This window comes from Malus domestica, chromosome 03 (genome assembly GCF_042453785.1).
Source record: "Malus domestica chromosome 03, GDT2T_hap1".
Taxonomy (NCBI): Eukaryota; Viridiplantae; Streptophyta; class Magnoliopsida; order Rosales; family Rosaceae; genus Malus; species Malus domestica.
Genome location: NC_091663.1, coordinates 12,476,459 through 12,486,067, shown reverse-complemented (window position 1 = coordinate 12,486,067; position 9,609 = coordinate 12,476,459). Strand labels below are relative to the sequence as shown.

General features: G+C 39.3%; 1 protein-coding gene across 1 annotated transcript; it reads right to left on the bottom strand.

The window, feature by feature from the left end:
• Positions 1 to 500: 500 nt before the first annotated feature.
• On the bottom strand, positions 501 to 7,453 carry LOC103423778 (protein argonaute 5-like). Its single transcript, XM_008361860.4, has 22 exons — positions 6,878 to 7,453; positions 5,824 to 6,041; positions 5,570 to 5,719; positions 5,335 to 5,468; positions 5,139 to 5,248; positions 4,795 to 4,895; positions 4,401 to 4,536; positions 4,163 to 4,279; positions 3,956 to 4,063; positions 3,793 to 3,864; positions 3,413 to 3,532; positions 3,156 to 3,327; positions 2,946 to 3,067; positions 2,534 to 2,671; positions 2,319 to 2,461; positions 2,153 to 2,215; positions 2,014 to 2,077; positions 1,764 to 1,890; positions 1,610 to 1,683; positions 1,389 to 1,483; positions 1,243 to 1,274; positions 501 to 1,155 (listed from the first exon to the last, which is right to left on the bottom strand). Exons 1-22 carry the CDS (start codon positions 7,340 to 7,342, stop codon positions 980 to 982), a joined length of 2,937 nt encoding a protein of 978 aa, XP_008360082.4. The 5' UTR covers positions 7,343 to 7,453; the 3' UTR covers positions 501 to 979.
• Positions 7,454 to 9,609: the final 2,156 nt, after the last annotated feature.

Genomic DNA, 9,609 nt, shown 5'->3' with positions numbered 1-9,609 from the left:
CTTAGCATAAATAATATCGTTCATTAAAAGAAAATGTCACTTAGTATTATAGTCTAATAATATTATTCATCATTTGTAAATAAGAGGTTTTAGGTTCGATTCTCACCAAAAACGTAGATACACACACACAAATACATATACATATATATAGAGTCTTGAACATCTCATTTATCTTCCTCGTAAGATGTAAATATAAGTTCTACTCCAATTTGAGATCCCATTTATTTTTTAGTTTATTAGCAGGTCATTCGAGGGCTTTCCGCCCAACAAGATATGTAACATGACCATTCCAAGACTACGAATCTCCCATTAAAGATGTTCTTAGTCACAACTCATTCTAGGGGTTTCCGCCCAACAAAAAATGTAACATGGCTATTCCAAACTCTTCGAATCTCGCATTAGAGATGTCTTAGTCACGATTCCCACATTCGAAAAAGAATTAAGTTACAATTTGCTCTTGGTTAGGGATGAGAATGATAATAAATTAATAAAAACTCGACTGAAGGGAAGCAGCTAAACTTAACCTGCAAGTCACTTTTTGGTAAACTTTCTCAAGCCCTTTCAGCAAAACCAAAATTTGGACAAAATATCCAAAATCTCCACCTGGAAGGACAATGCCTCAAAATTTTGAGCTCAGGCCTTGAGAGGAAGGTCAAATCCGGAATAAAAACATATGAACTTACATCAGATGAGATGAAGGTAATTAACAGATACATCCAACCAAGTAACAGCTCAAAATGTTCCGACTGCACTTGTATATAAACTAAACTTTGAACCAAAGTCCATATCCATATCAGTAGCCAAGGATTCAGGACCAACCCACAAAACTAATCACCAAAACCATCACGGATGAGCGATTTAGACGTCAATCTTCAAGACAATATAAGATTAGAGTCTTGTGCAACTTTAGTTCATACAACCTCAGACAAAACACGACCACTAGAAACGAACCACCGCCAGTGAGACCTCAAGACTGATTTCAGCAGTAGAACATGACTTCCTTTACATTTTCTTTAATCTCCGGAAGGGCACGGAACCTCGCACCACCAGCAACCCCTGCTGTAGATCCCGTAGTTGAACCTCCATCAGAATACTCGCCCTCTATGTAGTATCGCGCACGGAAGGCAGCCAAATGTGCATAGTATGCAGGAGGAACTGCATGAAAACACAGAAACATCAGTGGTGCAATCAGGAAAAAGCATAATTTCAGAAAACAGATATGAAACCAAGCCAAGTACGTACCAATGGAAACTGAGCGTGTGCACCTTGCATACCTGAAAAATCACATGCCATACGATTAGAATGTCAGAAAACAAAATGTCATCTTCAAATTGGCATAGTACCAACTGCAAAAGCCAGAGAAAGAATTGAAATTGTTGTTTTCTTACGTGTAGCATAGGTTGTTCGTTAGCATTTGCAAGGCATCTGGGGTGAATCTGTTCTCATCAAACAGGACATGGTAATGTGCGGGCCTGCTAGTTCCCTACATGAACACAAGATAACCGTCAAACTTTTAGCAGTGAATAGAGCACATAAATCCTCAGAAGAGGGCAAGGAAACTACCGCAAAAAACAGAAGTGGCATATATAAATCAACAATACAAATATACCTGAATGCCAGCATGACTGTTGAGATAGAAGTCAAACTCCGTCGGATGACAAATCTGGGTGTCAACGACAGTTCCTAGACAACATAAAGAGAGTCAATGCGCAAAACGGAAAAGCATCAAATCTAATATATCTCAATGCATCTAAATCTGTAACCTGGTTGAATATTGCCACTCCTATCAGTCTTCCGTTGATCAGTTGGGAACAGGCGAGTATGATGCCTTTTCTGCACCACAACAAAAGTGACTGGTGGTAGATATCCCTCCTGAAGCGATTGACAAGCCTGAAAAAGTAATGACACACATTAGATAAAGTCGCTTATCTTAAAAAAGAATCACTAACTACTTGATCAAATCAAATAATTAAGCAATAACAAAATAATTCTAAATTGTAGTAATCAGCATACCTTTCTTATAGCATCCATTTCATACAGCAGAACTTGACTAAACTGGCCTTCACTAACTCCATCTCTGCCAAGCAAAAATCAAAACAAATATTAGCAGAGTGACATCATTTTCCATGACCACAGCAAAAACAAATATTACCTGAAGAAGATAATTCTCTCTGGTTTTCGGCCAGCTGCTTGTCTAAATGCTCTGAAATGCTCCCTAACATAATGAAAATAATCATGTTAAGAAAACAGTCACAACTATTATTTAAAAAAAAAAAATAGAAACAATAACAAGAGAAGGTGCATGCTGTCCCAAATACCTGATCATTCCTCCGGCAACCGGACCTCTGTTAGGGTCCTGTTTAACACTGTAAAGATCTTGGATTATTTCTTCACGGTGAGCCTGTGCGGATACAATTCCTCGGTACTTAGTGACTTCTGGCCAATCCATGGACGCCACCACCTGATTGAATAAATTGCCATGTTAACACATTATGCATTTTGAAAATGAAATCAATATAAGACTGAAACTTACAGCCGCAATTGAAGGACTGCTATCCTCCCCGGGTTGTGGATGGGTAACATCAGCACCAAATATTATTGTGGGAATGTCACTCACATGAGGAATCCTTCTTTGAATGGCATCTATTAGAACAGTGTTCCTTCCACCAACCTACCAACAGTTTTAAATAAGGAAAACTAATGACAAGTTCAAAAAATCTTTAGTTTTAATGAAAAAGGACAAATAAAGGTGTAGTGAATAATACCAGGAAAAGGTAAAAATGTTGTTTTTCGTTAAAAGTGAACATTACCAAGAGTGTTTCGTTAAAACTCCCTTTTAAATATTCAATATTTCAATGTTAATGGAAGACAGTGAGTGATGCGAGCGACAATCAATAAAGGATAAACACAATAAGTAATGTGATGGGCAATACATAAAAACAAACCTTCACATTTATCTTGAGTGACAGATTTTCTAGGTATTGTTTACTGAGCTTTGATGCTGCCTTGGGCTGACAGCACTGAGATACAATTCCTAACTCAGTTTCACAGATCCGTTTTATCATGCCTGCAAGCAATCAGCAATCAATACGTCAGACCTTAAACATGATTTTCTTGAAATACAAGACACATTTTGTTCTCAGACTGCTACTCACCATATGATCCAGTAACATCAGGCAAAATGATAATTAACAACTGAAGAGGCTTTCCCTTATGTCCAATTTCTTCAATTTTCTTGCTAGACATCTTATGGATATCTCTGAGCACCCTCTCTATTTGCCCAGGATGAGCTGATTGATGAGGAATTAAGGGTTGCGGATGGAAATGCTAGGAAGATAAAACAATTTGGTTAGGAAAAGAACAAAAACAATTCAATGCAGAAATAGGAGGAACTTAAGGAAGGGAGTCGTACCACTCCCTTGCTGTTGCACATATTGACCAAATCCTCACAAAATCGGAAGTTAAAACTTGGGTCCAATCGGGAGAAATTGACACATGCCCAGAAATCCACTCGACCACCGTTAACCATTTTCTACAGAACCAGAATTAATTAAAAATAATCAGAAATCAAATTTCTACCAAGAATAATGTTTTAATTTTGATGCTGCATCACATATCACAAAAGCAGTAAAAGATGGTATTTTAAATGTTTACAAATCCATAATAAATCAGGAAGTTGCAGACTGCAAAGACTTACATTGCAAAAAATCTTGTGTAACTATCCTCAAAACACACAATGGAGTTCAACATACACACAGATCCATCTAAACAAATGCAAAACCAAGATCATACCTTGTTGATCATATTCCATTGCCCCATTCGTGGATTTTCAGACTTCTCACGACCAGTGTCATGGTATTTCAGCTGTTGTCATCAATTCAAACACCAGCAAAGAAAACAAGATGAATAAAAGAACACTTGCACTATTCAAACGAGTTTGGAAACAAATAATTACCGTAGGCGGCGGCAGAACACGAGCATTAACTAAAGCCATATCTTGACTTATATTCATGCCAAATTGCTGGATAAGGTCATCTTCATTGTAACGATTGTGTTTACCCATCTGCAAAGATGTAAAAACATGATCACCAGAAACAAAATGAAAACCATCTAGATTAGGAAAAGAGTTCTATTGATTGAAAAGATGAAATCACATCCAGACCTCGACTATACTGCGCTGCCTCTCTCCAGGGCGTTGACAAGTTGCTCTCAGAAGAGCTGTTACTTGTCTCTCATTCAGCTTCCTAGTGTACCTCTGCCCAGCAACAATGGAACAAAGCTGCCAAAAAGGTAAATATGTAAATTAAGGTAAATAGGTAAATTATCTCCACAAGACTACTACCATACTTAGAATAGAAACCTGCTAGGAAATAAAATGGTGAAGAAGTCAAGAAAGTAACCTCCATAGGCAAATAAACAGGTTTTGAATCGCTCCCAGACTGAAGCGCAGGCATTGCCACATCCCTCAGCACAATATTGTACCTTTCGCGATAATACTGTACTACTGAAGTTCTACTTTGATCTTCTAGAGTGAACCTAAAACACAAACATGGATGATAAGTTATGAACGTTCTGTTACCATGGAACACCGCCATAACCCAATTTGATTTTATTTTCATATTTACCCATTATGATGTATGATATAGCAAATTCAATCAAAATAGTTCAAACGAAAGTAGATAATGAGCATGAAAATTCCAGTTCTACATTTCAAGCAAATCAAGTACCACAACAACCTATATACATATAAACAAGATATAAGCAAAAACGTATTGTAAAGATTATAAGACTCACGTCAACTTGCTCAGGGGTTCCACGGAGACCCCGGTGATCTTATAAGATCTATTCTCACGATAAGAAAGTTTTACCTTGACCCCCTTTAAGGCCTTTTTCACCTGTAAGTAACAGAATGCCAATCAGTTTTGTTCCAAGACAAAAGAAAAGTAAATGCATAGAACTCTGAATAAATTAGTCTATGTGGATATCGACACCAGATCCAAAGGAAGTGAATTCAAGATGAACAAGTCAATTCAATATAAAAGAAAACAAAATGCAGCTTCAAAACCGAATGGGAATAAATACTAGCAAATATGCATAAATAGAACCTATAACTAGCATAAATAACTTGTGGAGAATACCTTCAAGCGATCATGATCAGGTAAAGGCCTTGACAGTTCTCTGTAGTTCAAAAGTTTTTTCACAAACTCAGTTACCAGAATAGATTCATAAAATGCTCTGGCTGATACATCTGCAAATATATGAATAAAAAAAAGTTAGCCACAACACTTAACTTCATATGATTACGAGAACAGGGAAAATTGGTAAATGCATTACCTATATTGAGTGAAAGCCCAAACTGGGTCGGCCTTAGACTCTGATAAAAGCCTCTCCAGTATTCCAGACCATCACCAAGATCACCTTTCTTCCCAAGTTGAATGGCGAAAAAAGACCTCCCAACAACAGTGTAACTGTGACAAAAATTACAACAGTCAAAACCGTCATTAGCGAGGAAACAACGCAGACAAGGATAAAATAAATCTCATGCCCTTCTACCAAATAAAGACTTTACTTTTCAGAAGGTTTAGCCCTAAGAACAACGTCCAGAACTTGAATTGCGTCCTGAGGCAACTCATGCTGCTGGCTTCGTAAGAACTGTTGGAGGGAATACAGGTCAGGTTTGCTAGCCAACTTGAGAGTGACCTTGAACTCTCGGTCCCTCCTGTAAGCCATTTCAATACAAAGAAGAAAGCATTCAAAAAACCGCAACAAATAAAAAAACATACAAAAATGAAAACAGGACATTAAACTATCTTACAAATATACCTTCTGGAACCAGCAGCAGCAGAAGAACCCTCCCTCTCGGCCAACTGGACCACAAACTCTTTCGAGGCAAAAGGTAAGGGGCCTGCTGTATAAATACTTTTCATGCCATCATAAGCTGGGATTCTCTTGCCCAGGTGAGACTCCTTATAAAGCTTTAAGAGCTGCTTAATGACTTCCCTGTTGATCTTTTTCGATGCAACTTCAGGGGTAATCGACACCTACAGCCACCGAATGAAATCATAAGACACCCCACAACAAGAAAACATGCGAGAATACCAATAGTTTACCAAGAAAACCCGTTTACCAGGACTCAGAAAATACCAAAAGAATTGCATTGTTCACATAACCCTTCTGAGTAAAAAAAAATACAGAATAGCAAAAGAAAACCACCCCCTGTTTCTCAGAAACCTTCATCAATATGTTTTTCGGAACACCAAAAGCTTTCATAAAATAAAAAATTATTGATGAATACCTTCCTGGATCAAATTTACAAAACCCCTTCTGAAAAGCAAATTTAGGTCAACTTTAAACTCAGAAAAATGTTTTGGGAACGTGACATCACCTTTCTGAGTCAGATTTAAAGCATTAGAGGAACGCCAACAGGGAAATACAAAAGAAAATTTAAAAATAAATTAAAAAAAAACGAAATTTAAATGGTTGCCTTTGCTCTTCATCACTTGGAATCAGAAAGTTGTTTTCAGAAACCTCAAATGTTTTTTAGGTCCCAAAACGCCATGAACGACTTAAGTTTACAGCAGTAAACTTCAAAAACAAAAAGGAAAACCCGAAAAAAAAAATCAAAATAAATAAAACAAAAATATTCAAAACACAATGACGACGCTCAAAAGTCCGAAGCACCATAAAATCGTAAAAAGTAAAATGTAAAAAAAAAAAAATGGAACGACATTCCGAGTCAAGTTTTCAAAAACAAAGAAAAGGAAAACGTAAAAGAAAATTCAAAATTAACTGTAAAAATGCAGATGAACAGATAAACACAGAAGAATAAGAACGAAAAGGGAAAATTGCAAAAGAACAAAGGAAGAAGGAGGCTTACATCGTAGTGATGGAGATCTCTCGCCGCCACCTCCACTAGGAAGTGGTTGGCCCTGACTTGGACCTTCTCGCCAACCTTCCCGTAGCCAGGCCTCGCCGGAAACCGGACGGCTTTCGACGACGACGGTGGAGGAGCGGTCAGCGTCAGCTTCTGCTCCATCGCACAGATGAGAGGAGCCTCAGCGGGGGGAGGTGCCGAGCTGGAAGACGCCTGAGCCGGCGCCGGTCCGCGAGGAACCGGTGTTTGAGCCAATGGTGCCGGCGAGGGAGCTTGAGCCGCCGTCGGAGCGGCTACGACTCCTGGACCGCCATGTCTAGGTCCCGATTCGGACTGAAACAACTGTGTAGCACCGGCGTTTCGTCCCCGACCACGGGCTCCGCCTCCTCCACCGCGATTAAAAGACGGGGCGTCGGAGCCGCATGAGGGTTCGGAATGGCGGCCGCGGCCGCGGCCGCGTTGAGACATCGCGTCTGGGCGCTCTGGAGTTTTAGAGAGAGAAAGTGAGGTTTTTAGAGAGAGAGAGAGAGAGAAGGAGAGGAGTGTCCAGTGTGTGAGGAGAGCGCAGAGCGAGAGTAGGTGGCGTTTGCATGGTATTTATAGCAAAGGGAGTTTGATTAGACGTGCTGAGAAAGGCTTTCGGGGGGTTTGAAAAGGAAATGGAGTGGAAAGAGCAGATTAATTGACTATTTTGCCCTTCCCTTGTTTTCCATAGCGCCGTGAAATTAGGGAATTTATGGGATTTATGCTCGAAGACGGTCGTGGGGGAAGTGGATGAAGCGGTTAAGTGGTGGTTATAAATGATTGTAGGGGTGTAAAGGGAATTTGGTTTGGGCAAAGGTTTCATTGGGAGAAGAGACGCTTGGTTTGCTTTGCTACGGGGGTTTGGCAGCGGGACATTTAAGCGTTTCACTGATTGGGAAATGATCGGTTTAAACTTGTTCTGAAATGGAGTTCGTAATTTAACATTTTTTGGACAAAAATAAATTTACTAGATTTATTGGCTCTTTCGCTTTTGAGATGAGAATACAAAGGGGTACCAAGTCGTGTTAAATTACTTTTTTTTTGTTGGATTTTTTTTTTCAAATATTTTTTTGGATACTAAATCTCCAATTCCTTACCATGTTGTACTTTTTTTTAAGTTGATTTTTTTTTTTTTTTTTTTTTTGCTTTAAGGAAGGAATTATGTCTCTTGTCAAATAAAAAACGTCTGATTTTCGTAAAATAGTAATGACAATATATTAAATAGGGTTCGTTGTTTCTAGCCCCCATTTTTTTTGTCGAGATTGTTCTTATAGCCAAAATAGCACCAATTACCATGTAAGGATCAGAAGAACTTCTCGGGTGCAGAGCATCTAGCCATGTGACGATTTGACCAAACACACGAAACATCCCTTCCCATTTTAATTTGGCCCCACCACCCCCTTGTATTTCGGGTGTCCAAACACATGCAAGGTATGGGATCGACGAGGAATACATTTACAAACATGTCATGCCACGGTGATTAAGCCAGATATTCACGTCATGCTCATGCCTATTCATCACGCCATGCTTCCTTAGCCACTATTCGTGCTAAGCCCAAGTCACATATTTGAGGCTTGTCAAGTGGATTGTGGTGTGAAAGGTTACGAAAGGTTATCGAGCCTATGTGGAATCAGGGTCATGGGAGACTTTGGGCTGCTTGGGGGCCCAAAGATCCAAGCCATACCCTTTGTATTTCAATCAGGCATCATTGAGAGATAATTAGCCTAGTTTACTCATTTCCCTAGCAAGCCAACTCCTTTAGTTAGAACTAAACTAGATTCTTGCATTAAATGCATGCTAAGCCCAGCAAGACAGGCATTTAATGTTGACTTTCCCTTCCCAGGCTACACAGACAACCAACACATGAAAGTCATGAGGCACGATACCAGAATTAGCATCTGCAGAAGACTGCCTTGGGAAAAGCTCTTTCAAAAAATAAAGCAAATTGCAGGTCTCAACAATGCAACTATCTTACACCAAAAAGGGAATAATAGGAGGCCTAAGGAGAAAGAAGAGGAAGACCAAGCCACAAAGGGAGATTCCCTTGAAACCTAGAGAAGAGCCATTCACTTACATAAGGAGAGATAAGCCATTACGGAGAGAGGGAGAAAAAGTTAGAACGCATAAAGGAATACACATAGAGTTAGAAGAAACGCAAGAAGAAAGAACCACCTAGGAAATAAGCTCAGAGAGTTCCATTTAGTCCAGAAACATACTTCAAGCCTCAAGCATCGCCATTCATGCAGCCTTAGTAATCCCACAGCCTTCCATCAAACATCACAGCCATTAGAAGCCTTGTTATCATCCTAAGAAAGCCCAAATCATGCAGCCCAGAATGCCATGCAACCACGCCAACTCTTTCTCAACATACTAAACTGATAATCTTCTAGCTTCCACACAATGCTTCACTTGAGCAAGTCATTATCTTGATCAATCATGCTATCTTCGAGCCATTGATTTTACATAGGTGAAAGCTTTTTACGAATCCGGATTATAACGGTATAATTACGGACATTTGAAGTCAGCTTACTAAACTTTAGATTTTAAGTTAAATAAACTCCCACTTTGTGGGAATTTGGCCCTATCATGTGCGATTAAATTTCAATCCAATCAGACAAATGGAGGGAGGACCAATCAGAAATGAGGGAGAGTGAGCAACCAATCAAAAGTGAGGAGAAAAAAAAAAGGAAGCTCCCAGCCTTCCCTCGCCC